The 14,890-nt window shown below is 40.5% G+C and overlaps 1 protein-coding gene across 1 annotated transcript in view; it reads left to right on the forward strand.

Annotated features, from left to right (window-relative positions):
• Positions 1-412: 412 nt before the first annotated feature.
• Positions 413-14,890, forward strand: part of LOC127465960 (probable RNA-binding protein 23) — a 32,239-nt gene continuing 17,761 nt past the window's right edge. The window contains exons 1-6 of the mRNA XM_051776482.1: positions 413-581; positions 1,500-1,574; positions 5,052-5,099; positions 6,990-7,033; positions 8,802-8,855; positions 12,366-12,533. Of these exons, the coding sequence (XP_051632442.1) occupies positions 546-581; positions 1,500-1,574; positions 5,052-5,099; positions 6,990-7,033; positions 8,802-8,855; positions 12,366-12,533 (425 nt within the window). The 5' untranslated portion in view covers positions 413-545. The remainder of the gene's footprint in view (positions 582-1,499; positions 1,575-5,051; positions 5,100-6,989; positions 7,034-8,801; positions 8,856-12,365; positions 12,534-14,890) is intronic.

The following is a 14,890-nucleotide window of genomic DNA, read 5'->3' on the forward strand; positions in this document are numbered from 1 at the left end:
GTGAGAGGCTCGGGGCGGGGTTGGGGGGGGTTGGTCGCGACGTGACGTCAGAAAGCCGCGATGTGACGTCACGCGCGGGCGGCCCGGAGGGGGGGGGCGGCGGAATAAGGGGGTGTTTGGGGAGAGGGAGGGGGGGGGAGAAAATGGCGGCGCCGTGAGGGGCGGCGGCCGCCAGGGGGCGCTAAGGAGGGAGGGGAGAGGTGGGGGGAGCGGGGGGGCGTGGCCTGGAACGGAGGGGGGGCGTGGCTTGAGACGCCGGTTCCTTATAACGGGGTGGGCGTGGCTCGGCGAAAGTGGGCGTGGTTTGAATGGGAGGGGGCGTGGCTTCGGGCGAGGGTCACGGGGGGGGGGCTGCCGGGAAAGGTTTTTTGGGGTGAATTCGGGGGGTTTTTTTTAAACTTCTAAGGGGGGGGGGGCGGTGACGTCACTACCCGCGCCGTGACGTGGCGGTGACGTCACCGCCCGCAGGCCAAAAAGACCCGGAATTGGGGGCCCCCCCCCCCAAAAAAAAAAGCCCCCCCCCCACAAACCTGAGACCCCCCGGGATGGAGTCGGGGGGGTCCAACGAGCTGCCCGACCCCGTGAGTCCCTCGGGGGGGGATTTTGGGGGGTCCTGGGTGGGAGTTGGGGGGTCTTGGGGTAATTTGGGGGGGTCCTGGGGTGATTTTGGGGGGTCTTGGGGTCATTTTGGGGGGTCCTGGGTGGGATTTGAGGGGTCTTGGGTGGGATTTGGGGGGTCCTGGGTGGGATTTGGGGGGTCTTGGGTGAATTTTGGGGGGTCCTGGGTTTAATTTGGGGGGTCCTGGGATAATTTAGGGGGATCCTGGGTGGGATTTGGGGGGTCTTGGGTGGGATTTGGGGGGTCCTGGGTGGGATTTGGGGGGTCTTGGGTGAATTTTGGGGGGTCCTGGGTTGGATTTGGGGGGTCCTGGGATAATTTAGGGGGATCCTGGGTGGGATTTGGGGGGTCTTGGGTGGATTTTGGGGGGTCCTGGAGGATTTTCGGGGGGATTTTCGGGGTCTTGGGGTAATTTTGGGGTGTCCTGGGTGGGATTTGGGGGGTCCTGGATGAGTTTTCGGGGGTCCTGGGTGGGATCTGTGACATTCTGGGGTAATTTTGGGAGGTCCTGGGTGGGATTTGGGGGGTCCTGGATGAATTTTGGGGGTCCTGGGTGGGATTTGGGGGGTCCTGGATGAATTTTGGGGGTCCTGGGTGGGATTTGGGGGGTCCTGGATGTTTTTGGGGGGTCCTGGGTGGTTTTTTGGGTGGTTTTGGGGCGATTTTGGGGCTTTTTGAGGCCCCCTCGACCCAAATTTTTGGGGCGGTTCCCGCTGGGATTTGGGGGGTCCTGGCTGGAATTGGGGGGGTCCTGAGTGAATTTTGGGGGGTCCTGAACCGTTCAGGGGAGGTTTTGGGGGGCCCTGGATATTTCTGGGGGGGTTTTGGGGCGATTTTGGGGGTTTTTGGGGGTCCCAAATTCCCTCCGAATCCCCCCCAGACGGACGCGATGACGTCGGACGACTTCGACATCGTCATCGAGGCCATGCTGGAGGCCCCCTACAAAAAAGAGGAGGTGATTTGGGGGGTCTGGGGGGGCCTGGGGGGGTCTCAGAATATTTGGGAATTTTGGGGGAATTTTGGGAATTTTTTGGGAATTTTTTAGGATTTTTTAGGAATTTTTTTCGATTTTTTTTTTAATTTTTTTTCCTTTTTTTTTTTTTGAATTTTGAAGTTTTTTGGAGGGGCTTGGGGGGACTAGGGGGGTCCTGGGGGGGCCTGGGGGGGCCTCAGGATATTTGGGAATTTTTTTTTGAATTTTTGGGAGATTTTTGGGAATTTTTGGGAATTTTTAGGAATTTTTTTCAAATATTTTTTTTATTTTTTTTCGATTTTTTTTCAAATTTTGGAGCTTTTTTGGGGGGTCTTGGGGGGATTTCGGGGGTCCTCAGGGGGGTCTGGGGGGTCTCAGAATATTTGGGAATTTTGGGGGAATTTTGGGAATTTTTTGGGAATTTTTTAGGATTTTTTAGGAATTTTTTTCGATTTTTTTTTTTATTTTTTTTCCTTTTTTTTTTTGAATTTTGAAGTTTTTTGGAGGGTCTTGGGGGGGCTTGGGAGGTCCTGGCAGGGTCTGGGGGGGTCTCAGAATATTTGGGAATTTTTTTGGAATTTTTTGGGGATTTTTGGGAATTTTTGGGAATTTTTAGGAATTTTTTTCAAATATTTTTTTTATTTTTTTTCGATTTTTTTTCAAATTTTGGAGCTTTTTTGGGGGGTCTTGGGGGGATTTCGGGGGTCCTCAGGGGGGTCTGGGGGGTCTCAGAATATTTGGGAATTTTGGGGGAATTTTGGGAATTTTTTGGGAATTTTTTAGGATTTTTTAGGAATTTTTTTCGATTTTTTTTTTTATTTTTTTTCCTTTTTTTTTTTGAATTTTGAAGTTTTTTGGAGGGTCTTGGGGGGGCTTGGGAGGTCCTGGCAGGGTCTGGGGGGGTCTCAGAATATTTGGGAATTTTTTTGGAATTTTTTGGGGATTTTTGGGAATTTTTGGGAATTTTTAGGAATTTTTTTCAAATATTTTTTTTATTTTTTTTCGATTTTTTTTCAAATTTTGGAGCTTTTTTGGGGGGTCTTGGGGGGATTTCGGGGGTCCTCAGGGGGGTCTGGGGGGTCTCAGGATATTTGGGAATTTTGGGGGAATTTTGGGAATTTTTTGGGAATTTTTAGGAATTATTTTCGATTTTTTTTTATTTTTTTTCCTTTTTTTTTTGAATTTTGAAGTTTTTGGGGGGGGTTTGGGGAGTCCCGGGGTGGTCTGGGGGGGTCTCAGAATATTTGGGAATTTTGGGGGAATTTTGGGAATTTTTTGGGAATTTTTAGGAATTTTTTTCGATTTTTTTTTTGATTTTTTTTCCTTTTTTTTTTTGAATTTTGAAGTTTTTTGGAGGGTCTTGGGGGGGCTTGGGAGGTCCTGGCAGGGTCTGGGGGGGTCTCAGAATATTTGGGAATTTTTTTGGAATTTTTTGGGAATTTTTTGGGAATTTTTTTGGATTTTTTAGGATTTTTTAGGAATTTTTTTTCGATTTTTTTTTTTATTTTTTTTCGATTTTTTTTACAAACTTTGGAGGTTTTTTGGGGGGTCTTGGGGGGATTTAGGGGGTCCTGAGGGGGGTCTGGGGGGGTCTCAGGATATTTGGGAATTTTGGGGGAATTTTGGGAATTTTTTGGGAATTTTTAGGAATTTTTTTCGATTTTTTTTTTGATTTTTTTTCCTTTTTTTTTTTGAATTTTGAAGTTTTTTGGAGGGTCTTGGGGGGGCTTGGGAGGTCCTGGCAGGGTCTGGGGGGGTCTCAGAATATTTGGGAATTTTTTGGGAATTTTTTGGGAATTTTTTGGGAATTTTTTTGGATTTTTTAGGATTTTTTAGGAATTTTTTTTTGAATTTTTTTTAATTTTTTTTTTACTTTTTTTTTGAATTTTGAAGTTTTTTGGGGGGGTCCTGGGGGGATTTGGGGAGTCCTGAGGGGGTCGGGGGGGTCTCAGAATATTTGGGAATTTTGGGGGAATTTTTTGGGAATTTTTTGGGAATTTTTTAAAATTTTTTTTCGATTTTTTTTTTGATTTTTTTTCCTTTTTTTTTTTTTGAATTTTGAAGTTTTTTGGGGGGGTCTTGAGGGGACTTGGAGGGTCCTGGGGGGGTCTGGGGGGTCTCAGAATATTTGGGAATTTTGGGGGAATTTTGGGAATTTTTTGGGAATTTTTTTGGATTTTTTAGGATTTTTTAGGAATTTTTTTTTGAATTTTTTTTAATTTTTTTTCGACTTTTTTTTCAAATTTTGGAGCTTTTTTTGGGGGTCGTGGAGGGATTTGGGGGGTCCTGGGGGGGGTTTGGGGGGGTCTCAGAATATTTGGGAATTTTGGGGGATTTTTGGGAATTTTTTAGGATTTTTTAGGAATTTTTTTTTGAATTTTTTTGAATTTTTTTCGATTTTTTTTTCAAATTTTGGAGGTTTTTTGGGGGGTCTTGGGGGGACTTGGGGGGTCCTGGGGGGGTCTGGGGGGTCTCAGAATATTTGGGAATTTTGGGGGAATTTTGGGAATTTTTTGGGAATTTTTTGGGATTTTTTAGGAATTTTTTTTTGAATTTTTTTGAATTTTTTTTCGACTTTTTTTTCAAATTTTGGAGCTTTTTTGGGGGGTCGTGGAGGGATTTGGGGGGTCCTGAGGGGGGTTTGGGGGGGTCTCAGAATATTTGGGAATTTTGGGGGATTTTTGGGAATTTTTTAGGATTTTTTAGGAATTTTTTTTTTAATTTTTTTGAATTTTTTTTCGACTTTTTTTTCAAATTTTGGAGCTTTTTTGGGGGGTCGTGGAGGGATTTGGGGGGTCCTGAGGGGGGTTTGGGGGGGTCTCAGAATATTTGGGAATTTTGGGGGATTTTTGGGAATTTTTTAGGATTTTTTAGGAATTTTTTTTTGAATTTTTTTGAATTTTTTTTCGATTTTTTTTTCAAATTTTGGAGGTTTTTTGGGGGGTCTTGGGGGGACTTGGGGGGTCCTGAGGGGGGTCTGGGGGGTCTCAGAATATTTGGGAATTTTGGGAATTTTTGGGGAATTTTTTGTAATTTTTTGGGATTTTTTAGGAATTTTTTTTTGAATTTTTTTTAATTTTTTTTTGATTTTTTTTTCAAATTTTGGAGCTATTTTTGGGGGTCGTGGAGGGATTTGGGGGGTCCTGGGGGGTCTGGGGGGGCCTCAGGATATTTGGGAATTTTGGGGGATTTTTGGGAATTTTTTGGGAATTTTTGGAAATTTCGATTTTTTTTCAATTTTTTTTCCAGTTTTTTCTTGAATTTTGGGGATTTTTGGGGCCATTTTTGAGTCATTTAAAGTAATTTTGGGGTCATTTAAAGCCATTTTTGGGTCATTTTGGGTTTTTTGGGGTCATTTAAGGGGATTTTGGGGCCATTTAAAGTAATTTTGGGGTCATTTAAAAGGATTTTGAGGGTTTTTTTCCCAAAAAAACCCTTTTTTCCCCCTTTTTTTTCCAGGCCCAGCCCGGCCCTTCCAAGGCACAACCGGAGCCGCCCCCGGCCCAGGTGAGGCAAATTTTGGGGTCCTTTCCCGAAATTTTGGGGTCTTTTCCCTCATTTTTTAAAGGATTTCTAAGGATTTTTTTAGGAGTTTTTTCAGGGATTTTTTAGGGATTTTTTAGGATTTTTAAAGGATTTTTTTAGGATTTTTTTAAGGATTTTTTAGGATTTTTTTAAGGATTTTTTCAGGGATTTTTTAGGGATTTTTTAGGATTTTTTAAGGATTTTTTTTAGGATTTTTTAGGATTTTTTAAGGGTTTTTAAAGGATTTTTTAAGGATTTTTTTAGTACTTTTTTTAGGATTTTTTTACGATTTTTTTTAGGATTTTTTGGGGTTTTTTTAAGGATTTTTTCAGGGATTTTTTAAAGGATTTTTTAGGATTTTTTTAAGGATTTTTTAAGATTTTTTTAGGATTTTTAAGGATTTTTTAGGGATTTTTTTAAGGATTTTTTAGGATTTTTTAAGGATTTTTTAAGGATTTTTTAGGATTTTTTAAGGATTTTTTTAGGATTTTTTTACGGATTTTTTAAGGATTTTTTAGGATTTTTTAAGGATTTTTTTAGGATTTTTTTTAGAATTTTTTAGGATTTTGTTTAGGATTTTTTTCAGGGATTTTTTTAAGGATTTTTTCAGGGATTTTTTAAGGATTTTTTAGGATTTTTTAAAGGATTTTTTTAGGATTTTTTAAGGATTTTTTAAGGACTTTTTAGGATTTTTTAAGGATTTTTTAGGAATTTTTTTAGGATTTTTTTAGGATTTTTAAGGATTTTTTGGGGATTTTTTTAGGATTTTTTTAGGATTTTTAAGGATTTTTTAAGGATTTTTTTCAGGGATTTTTTTAAGGATTTTTTCAGGGATTTTTTAGGATTTTTTTAAGGATTTTTAATGGATTTTTTTAAGGATTTTTAGGATTTTTTTAGGGGTTTTTTCAGGGATTTTTTAAGGAGTTTTTAAGAATTTTTTAAGGATTTTTTTAAGGATTTTTTAGGATTTTTTAAGGATATTTTAGGATTTTTTTTAGAATTTTTTAGGATTTTGTTTAGGATTTTTTTCAGGGATTTTTTTAAAGGATTTTTTAGGATCTTTTTAAGGATTTTTTAAAGGATTTTTTAGGTCTTTCCCTCAGTTTTGGGGTCAGGGGGTCAATTTAACCCAAAATCCCCCTGAAAATTCTCCTGAACCCCCCCAAAATCCCCCCAAAATCCCCCCAAATTCCCCCCAAAATCCTCCCAAAATCCCCCCAAAATTCCCCCTAAAATCCCCCCAAAATCACCCAAAATCCCCCAAAAAACACCCAAAATCACCCCAAATCCCCCCAAAATCCCCCCAAAATCCTCCAAAATCCCCCCAAAATCTCCCCAAATCCCCCAAAATCTCCCCAAAGTCTCCTCAAAATCCCCCAAATCCCCCCAAAATCCCCTCAAATTCCCCCAAAATCCCCCAAAATCCCCCCAAAATCCCCCCAAATCCCCCAAATCCCCCCAAAATCCCCCCAAAATCCCCCAAATCCCCCCAAAATCCCCCCAAAATCCCCCAAATCCACCCAAAATCACCCAAAATCCCCCCAAAATCCCCCCAAAATCCCCAAAATCCCCCCAAAATCCCCCAAAATCCCCCAAAATTCCCCCAAAATACCCCAAAATCCCCCCAAAATCCCCCAAATCCGCCCAAAATCCCCCCAAAATCCCCCAAAAACACCCAAAATCCCCCCAAAATCTCCCACAATTCCCCCAAAATCCCCCCAAAATCCCCCAAATCCCCCCAAATCCACCCAAAATCCCCCCAAATTTCCCCCAAAATCCCCCAAAATCCCCCCAAATCCCCCCAAAATTCCTTCCAATCCCCCGAAATTCCCCAAATTTGGGGTTTTTGACCCTTTTTCCCCCAAAAAACAGCCCCAGGAGGAGCCCAAGGAGGCCAAGAAGGAGAGCGGGAGCAGGTGGGGATTTGGGGGATTTTGGGGGATTTTGGGGGATTTTGGGGGATTTTGGGGAATTTGGGAATTTTGAGGGGAATTTTGGGATTTTTTGGGGGGAATTTTGGGGTTTTCTGGGGGAATTTTGGAGGTTTTGGGGGGGATTTTGGGGTTTTTTTGGGGAATTTTTTGGGGGAATTTTGGGGTTATTTTGGGGGATTTTTGGGGAATTTTTTGGGGAATATTTTGGGGGAATTTTGGGGGTTTTTGGGGGGATTTTGGAGGTTTTTGGGGGGATTTTGGGGTTTTTTTGGGGAATTTTTTGGGGGAATTTTGGGGGAATTTTGGAGGTTTTTGGGGGGAATTTTGGGGTTTTTTTTGGGAATTTTGGGGGGAATTTGGGGGAATTTTGGGGGGAATTTTGGGATTTTTTGGGGGGATTTTTGGGGGGATTTTGGGGTTATTTTGGGGGAATTTTGGGGTTTTTTTGGGGGGATTTTGGGGTTTTTTTGGGGGAATTTTGGGGGTTTTTGGGGGGATTTTTGGGGGAATTTTGGGGTTTTTTTGGGGGAATTTTGGGGTTTTTTTAGGGGAATTTTGGGGTTTTTTGGGGGGAATTTTGGGCTTTTTTGGGGGGATTTTGGGGGGGAATATTGGGGGTTTTTTGGGGGGAATTTTGGGGTTATTTTGGCGGAATTTTGGGGGTTTTTTGGGGTTTTTTTAGGGGGAATTTTGGAGGTTTTTGGGGGGAATTTGGGGGAATTTTGGAGGTTTTTTGGAGGAATTTTGGGGGTTTTTTTGGGGGGAATTTTGGGGTTTTTTGGGGGAATTTTGGGGGGTTTTTTGGGGGGAATTTTGGGGGCTTTTTTGGGGGAATTTTGGGTGTTTTTGGGGGGAATTTTGGGGGTTTTTTGGGGTATTTTGGTGGTTTTTTGGGGGGAATTTTGGGGGCTTTTTGGGGAATTTGGGTTTTTTTGGGGGGAATATTGGGGGGATTTTTGGGGAAATTTTGGGGGGTTTTTGGGGAGAATTTTGGGGGTTTTTTGGGGGGAATTTTGGGGATTTTTGGGGGGATTTTGGGGGTTTTTTGAGGGGAATTTTGGGATTTTTTGGGGGGAATTTTGGTTTTTTGGGGGGGGAATTTTGGGGGTTTTGGGAGAAATTTTGGAGGTTTTTTGGAGGAATTTTGGGGGTTTTGGGGGAATTTGGGGGTTTTTTTGGGGTTTTTTAGGGGGAATTTTGGGGGGTTTTTGGGTAATTTTGGGGTTTTTTTGGGGAATTTTGGAGGTTTTTGGGAATTTTGGAGGTTTTTGGGAATTTTGGTGGTTTTTTGGGGAATTTTGGAGGTTTTTGGGGAGAATTTTGGGGGGAATTTGGGAGTTTTTTGGAGGGTTTTTTGGGGAATTTTGGGGGAATTTGGGTTTTTTTGGGGGAATTTTGGGGGGAATTTTGGTGGTTTTTTGGGGAATTTTGGGGGTTTTTTGGGGAATTTTGGGGGGTTTTTTTGGGAATTTGGGGGTTTTTTTGGGGGGGAATTTTGGTGGGTTTTTTTTTAAAATTTGGGGTTTTTTGGGGGGAATTTTGGTGGTTTTTTTTAAATTTGGGGGGGTCTTAAAGAATTTGGGAATTTTTTGGGCGGGTTTTTCGGGAATTTTGGGGGTTTTCGGGGGAGAATTTTGGGGGAAATTTTGGGGGTTTTGGGTGGGGAATTTTGGGGTTTTTTGGGGGGGAATTTTGGGGGTTTTTGGGGAATTTTGGGGGTTTTCCCCCCATTTCTCATCCCAAATTTGAGCAGCAGGAAGAAGAGGAGCCGGAGCCGGAGCCGCAGTCGGGAGCACAGACACAGGTGGGATTTTGGGGCATTTCGGGGGGATTTGGGGGGTTTTGGGGGGTTTGGAAATTGAGCAAAAATGGAGAGAAAATGGAGAGAAAATTGGGTGAAAATTGAGCGAAATTTGAGTGAAATTCGGGAGAAAATTGAGGGAAAATTGAGGAAAAATTGAGGGAAAATTGAGGAAAAATTGAGGGAAAATTGAGGAAAAATTCGGGAAAAATTGAGGAAAAAATGAGGAAAAATTGAGGAAAAAATGAGGAAAAATTGAGGAAAAAATGAGGAAAAATTAGGGGAAAATTGAGGAAAAATTGAGGAAAAAATGAGGAAAAATTGAGGAAAAAATGAGGAAAAATTGAGGAAAAAATGAGGAAAAATTGAGGAAAAATTAAGAAAAAATTGAGCAAAAATTCAGGAAAAATTGAGAATAAAATTCAGGAAAAATCAAGGAAAAATTGAGCAAAAATTCAGAAAAAATTCAGAAAAAATTGAGGAAAATTCAGCAAAAATTGAGGAAAAATTAAGAAAAAATTCAGAAAAAAATGAGCAAAAATTGAGTAAAAATTCAGGAAAAATTGAGGAAAAATTCAGGAAAAATTGAGCAAAAATTGGGGAAAATTTGAGGAAAAATTGAACAAAAATTCAGGAAAAATTGGGGGAAAATTGAGGAAAATTGAGCAAAAATTGAGCAAAAATTCAGGAAAAATTGAGAAAAATTCAGGAAAAATTCAGCAAAAATCAAGGAAAAATTGAGGAAAAATACAGGAAAAGTTGAGGAAAAATCCAACAAAAATTGAGCAAAATTTGAGTAAAAATTGAGGAAAAATTCAGGAAAAATTGAGCAAAAATTGGGGAAAATTTGAGGAAAAATTGAGCAAAAATTCAGGAAAAATTGGGGGAAAATTGAGGAAAAATTAAGGAAAATTGAGGAAAAATTGACCAAAAATTGAGGAAAAATTGAGCAAAAATTGAGCAAAAATTCAGGAAAAATTGAGCAAAAATTGGGGAAAATTTGAGGAAAATTTGAGGAAAAATTGAGTAAAAATTCAGAAAAAATTGAGAAAAATTGAGGAAAAATTCAGGAAAAATTGAGAAAAAATTCAGGAAAAATTGAGAAAAATTCAGGAAAAATTGAGAAAAATTAAGAAAAAATTGAGAAAAAATCAGGAAAAATTCAGAAAAAGTTGAGCAAAAATTCGGGAAAAATTGAGCAAAAATTCAGGAAAAATTGAGAAAAATTCAGGAAAAATTCAGCAAAAATCAAGGAAAAATTGAGGAAAAATTCAGGAAAAGTTGAGGAAAAATCCAACAAAAATTGAGCAAAATTTGAGGAAAAATTGAGGAAAAATTCAGGAAAAATTCAGGAAAAATTCAGGAAAAATTGAGCAAAAATTGGGGGAAAATTGAGGAAAAATTGAGTAAAAATTGAGCAAAAATTGAGAAAAATTCAGGAAAAATTGGGGGAAAATTGAACAAAAATTGAGTAAAAATTAAGAAAAAATTGAGTAAAAATTCAGAAAAAATTCAGGAAAAATTGAGAAAAAAATCAGGAAAAATTGAGAAAAATTCAGGAAAAATCAAGGAAAAATTGAGGAAAAATTGAGCAAAACTGGAGTGAAATGTGGGTGTGGTTTGTCCCTTTGGCAGCCGCAGCAGGGACCGGGAGCGGGGTCAATAAAGTGAAAATTGAACCAAAATTGAGAGAAATTTGAGCAAAAATTGGGAGGAAATTGGGCAAAAATTGAGGAAAAATTGAGCAAAAATTGAGGAAATTTTGAGCACAAATTGAGGAAAAATTGAACAACGATTTAGGAAAAATTGAGGAAAAATTGAGCAAAAATTGAGTAAAAATTAAGAAAAAATTGAGGAAAAATTGAGCAAAAATTGAGGAAAAATTGGGAGAAAATTGAGGAAAAATTGAGGAAAAATTAAGAAAAAATCGAACAAAAATTGAGCAAAAATTGAGTAAAAATTGAGGAAAAATTGAGCAAAAATTGGGGGAAAATTGAGCAAAAAATGAGTAAAAATTAAGAAAAAATTGAGCAAAAATTGAGGAAAAATTGAGAAAAATTGAGGAAAAATCCAGCAATAATTGAGCAAAAATTGAGGAAAAATTGAGGAAAAATCGAGGAAAAATTGAGCAAAAATTAAGCAAAAGTTGAAGAAAAATTGAGCAAAATTGAGAAAAAATTGAAGAAAAATTCAGTAAAAATTGAGAAAAAGTGAGAAAAAATTGGGGGAAAATTGAGAAAAATTCAGGAAAAATCGAGGAAAAATTGAGCAAATATTGGGGGAAAATTGAGCAAAAATTGAGTAAAAATTAAGAAAAAATCGAGTAAAAATTAAGAAAAAATTCAGGAAAAATTGAGAAAAATCAGGAAAAATTGAGAAAAAATTCAGGAAAAATTGAGAAAAAATCCAGCAATAATTGAGCAAAAATTGAGGAAAAATTGAGAAAAATTCAGAAAAAATTCAGAAAAAATTCAGAAAAAATTGAGGAAAAATTCAGAAAAAATTCAGAAAAAATTGAAAAAAAATCAGGAAAAATTGAGGAAAAATTGAGGAAAAATTGAGCAAAAATGGAGCAAAAGTGGAGTGAAATGTGGGTGTGATTTGCCCCTTTGGCAGCCGCAGCAGGGACCGGGAGCGGGGTCAATAAAGTGAAAATTGACTGAAAATTGTGAGAAAATTGAGCAAAAATTGAGAGGAAATTGGGCAAAAATTCATGAAAAATTGAGCAAAAATTGAGGAAAAATTGGGGGAAAATTGAGGAAAAATCCAGCAAAAATTGAGAAAAATTCAGGAAAAAATAAGAAAAAATTGAGAAAAAATTCAGGAAAAATTGAGAAAAATTCAGGAAAAATTGAGGAAAAATTAAGCAAAAAATGAGCAAAAATCCAGCACAAATCGAGGTAAAATTGAGTAAAAATTGAGCAAAAATTGAGAAAAAATTCAGCAAAAATTTAGAAAAAATTCAGCAAAAATTGAGAAAAAAATTCAGGAAAAATTGAGCAAAAATTGAGCAAAAATTGAGTAAAAATTGAGAAAAATTCAGGAAAAATTGCGCAAAAATTGAGCAAAAATTCAGAAAAAATTCAGAAAAAATTGAGAAAAATTCAGGAAAAATTGGGGAAAAATTGAGCAAAAATTCAGAAAAAATTCAGGAAAAATCAAGGAAAAATTGGGGAAAAATTGAGAAAAATTCAGGAAAAATTGAGTAAAAATTGGGGGAAAATTGAGCAAAAATTGGGGGAAAATTGAGCAAAAATTCAGGAAAAATTGAGAAAAATTCAGGAAAAATCAAGGAAAAATTGAGCAAAAATTGGGGGAAAATTCAGCAAAAATCATGGAGAAATTGAGGAAAAATTGAGTAAAAATTAAGAAAAAATTGAGCAAAAATTGAGGAAAAATTCAGAAAAAATTGAGAAAAAATTCAGGAAAAATTGAGGAAAAATTGAGCAAAAATTGAGCAAAAATGGAGCAAAAGTGGAGTGAAATGTGGGTGTGATTTGTGTGTTTCTGCAGCCGCAGCAGGGACCGGGAGCGGGATCGGCGCCGCCGGAGCCGGAGTCGGGAGCGCCGGAGCCGCCACCGGAGCCGCAGCCGGGACAGGGACCGGGACAGGGACCGGGAACGGGACCGGGAACGGCGCCGGAGCCGCAGCAGGGACAGGAGGAGGGATGAAAGGGCCAGGTGGGCACTGGAAACCCAAAAAAACGGCCCCAAAATGGCCTCAAAACAGCCCAAAATGGCCCCAAAACAGCCCAAAATGGCCCAAAATGGCTCCAAAACCCCCTAAAATGGCCTCAGAATACCCCAAAATGGCCCCAAAACGCCCCAAAATGGCCCCAAAACGGCCCAAAATGGCCCCAAAACCCCTAAAATGACCTCAAAATACCCCGAAATGGCCCCAAAACACCCTGAAATGGCCCCAAAATAGCCCCAAAATACCCCAAAATAGCCCCAAAATGGCCCCAAAACACCCTGAAATGGCCCCAAAATACCCCAAAATAGCCCAAAATGGCCCCAAAATACCCCAAAATAGCCCAAAATGGCCCCAAAATGGCCCCAAAACCCCCCAAAAATCCCCCAAAAATCCCCCAAAATCCCCCAAATCCACCCAAAAATCCCCCAAAATTTCTCCCCAAACCCCCCCAATTTTCCCAAATTTCCCCCAAACCCCCCCAAAATTTCCCCCAAAATCCCAAAAAATCCCCAAAATCCCCCCAAAATTTCCCCCAAAACCCCCAAAAATCCCCCAAAAATCCCCCCAAAACTCCCCAAAAATCCCCCCGAAACTCCCCAAAAATCCCCCAAAAATCCCCCAAAATTTCTCCCCAAATCCCACCAGTTTTCCCAAATTTCCCCCAAAACCCCCCAAAATTTCCCCCAAAATCCCAAAAAATCCCCAAAACCCCCCAAAATTTCCCCCAAACCCCCCCATTTTCCCAAATTTCCCCCAGATCCCCCCAAAATTTCTCCCCAAAACCCCCCAAAGTCCCCCAAAAATCCCCCCAAAAATCCCCCAAATCCACCCAAAAATCCCCAAAACCCCCCAAAATTTCCCCCCAAATCCCCAAAAAGTCCCCAAAAATCCCCAAAATCCCCCCAATTTTCCCAAATTTCCCCCAAAATCCCAAAAAATCCCCAAAACCCCCCAAAATTTTCCCCCAAACCCCCCCAAAATCCCCCCAAAATCCCCAAAAATCCCCCAAAAATCCCCAAAACCCCCCAAAATTTCCCCCAAAATCCCAAAAAATCCCCAAAATCCCCCCAAAATTTCCCCCAAAACTCCCCAAAAATCCCCTAAAAAATCCCCCCAAAACTCCCCAAAAATCCCCTAAAAAATCCCCCCGAAACTCCCCAAAAATCCCCCAAAAATTCCCCCAAATCCCCCCAAATTCACCCAAAAACTCCCCAAAAAATCACTCCCTAAAATCCCTCAAAAATCCCCCGAAAATCCCCCAAAAATCCCCCCAAACCCCCCCAAAACCCCCCAAAAATCCCCCAAAAATCCCCCAAAATTTCTCCCCAAATCCCACCAGTTTTCCCAAATTTCCCCCAAAACCCCCCAAAATTTCCCCCAAAATCCCAAAAAATCCCCAAAACCCCCCAAAATTTCCCCCAAACCCCCCCCATTTTCCCAAATTTCCCCCCAGATCCCCCCAAAATTTCTCCCCAAAACTCCCCAAAGTCCCCCAAAAATCCCCCCAAAAATCCCCCAAATCCACCCAAAAATCCCCAAAACCCCCCAAAATTTCCCCCCAAATCCCGAAAAATCCCCCAAATCCCCCAAATCCCCCAAAATCCCCCCAATTTTCCCACATTTCCCCCAAAACCCCTCAAAATTTCCCCCAAAATCCCCCAAAATCCCCAAAAATCCCCCAAATCCCCCAAAAATCCCCCCAAAAATCCCCCCAAAAATCCCCCAAAATCCCCCAAAATCCCCAAAAATCCCCAAAATCCCCCCAATTTTCCCAAATGTCCCCCAAAATCCAAAAAAATCCCCAAAACCCCCCAAAATTTCCCCCCAAGCCCCCCAAAAATCCCCCCAAACCCCCCGAAAATCCCCCAAAAATCCCCCAAAAATCCCCCCAAAATCCCCAAAAATCCCCCAAAAATCCCCAAAACCCCCCAAAATTTCCCCCCAAATCCCGAAAAATCCCCAAAATCCCCCAAATCCCCCAAAATCCCCCCAATTTTCCCACATTTCCCCCAAAACCCCTCAAAATTTCCCCCAAAATCCCAAAAAATCCCCAAAACCCCCCAAAATTTCCCCCCAAGCCCTCCAAAAATCCCCCCAAACCCCCCCAAAAATCCCCCAAAAATCCCCCCAAAAATCCCCCAAAATCCCCAAAAAGTCCCCAAAACCCCCCAAAATTTCCCCCCAAATCCCCAAAAATCCCCCAAATCCCCCAAATCCCCCAAAATCCCCCCCAATTTTCCCACATTTCCCCCAAAACCCCTCAAAATTTCCCCTTAAATCCCCCAAAATCCCCAAAAATCCCCCAAATCCCCCAAAAATCCCCCCAAAAATCCCCCCAAAAATC

This window comes from Manacus candei, unplaced genomic scaffold, assembly GCF_025592945.1.
Source record: "Manacus candei isolate 608988 ecotype Guabito, Panama unplaced genomic scaffold, ASM2559294v1 h1tg000542l, whole genome shotgun sequence".
NCBI classification, from domain to species: Eukaryota; Metazoa; Chordata; class Aves; order Passeriformes; family Pipridae; genus Manacus; species Manacus candei.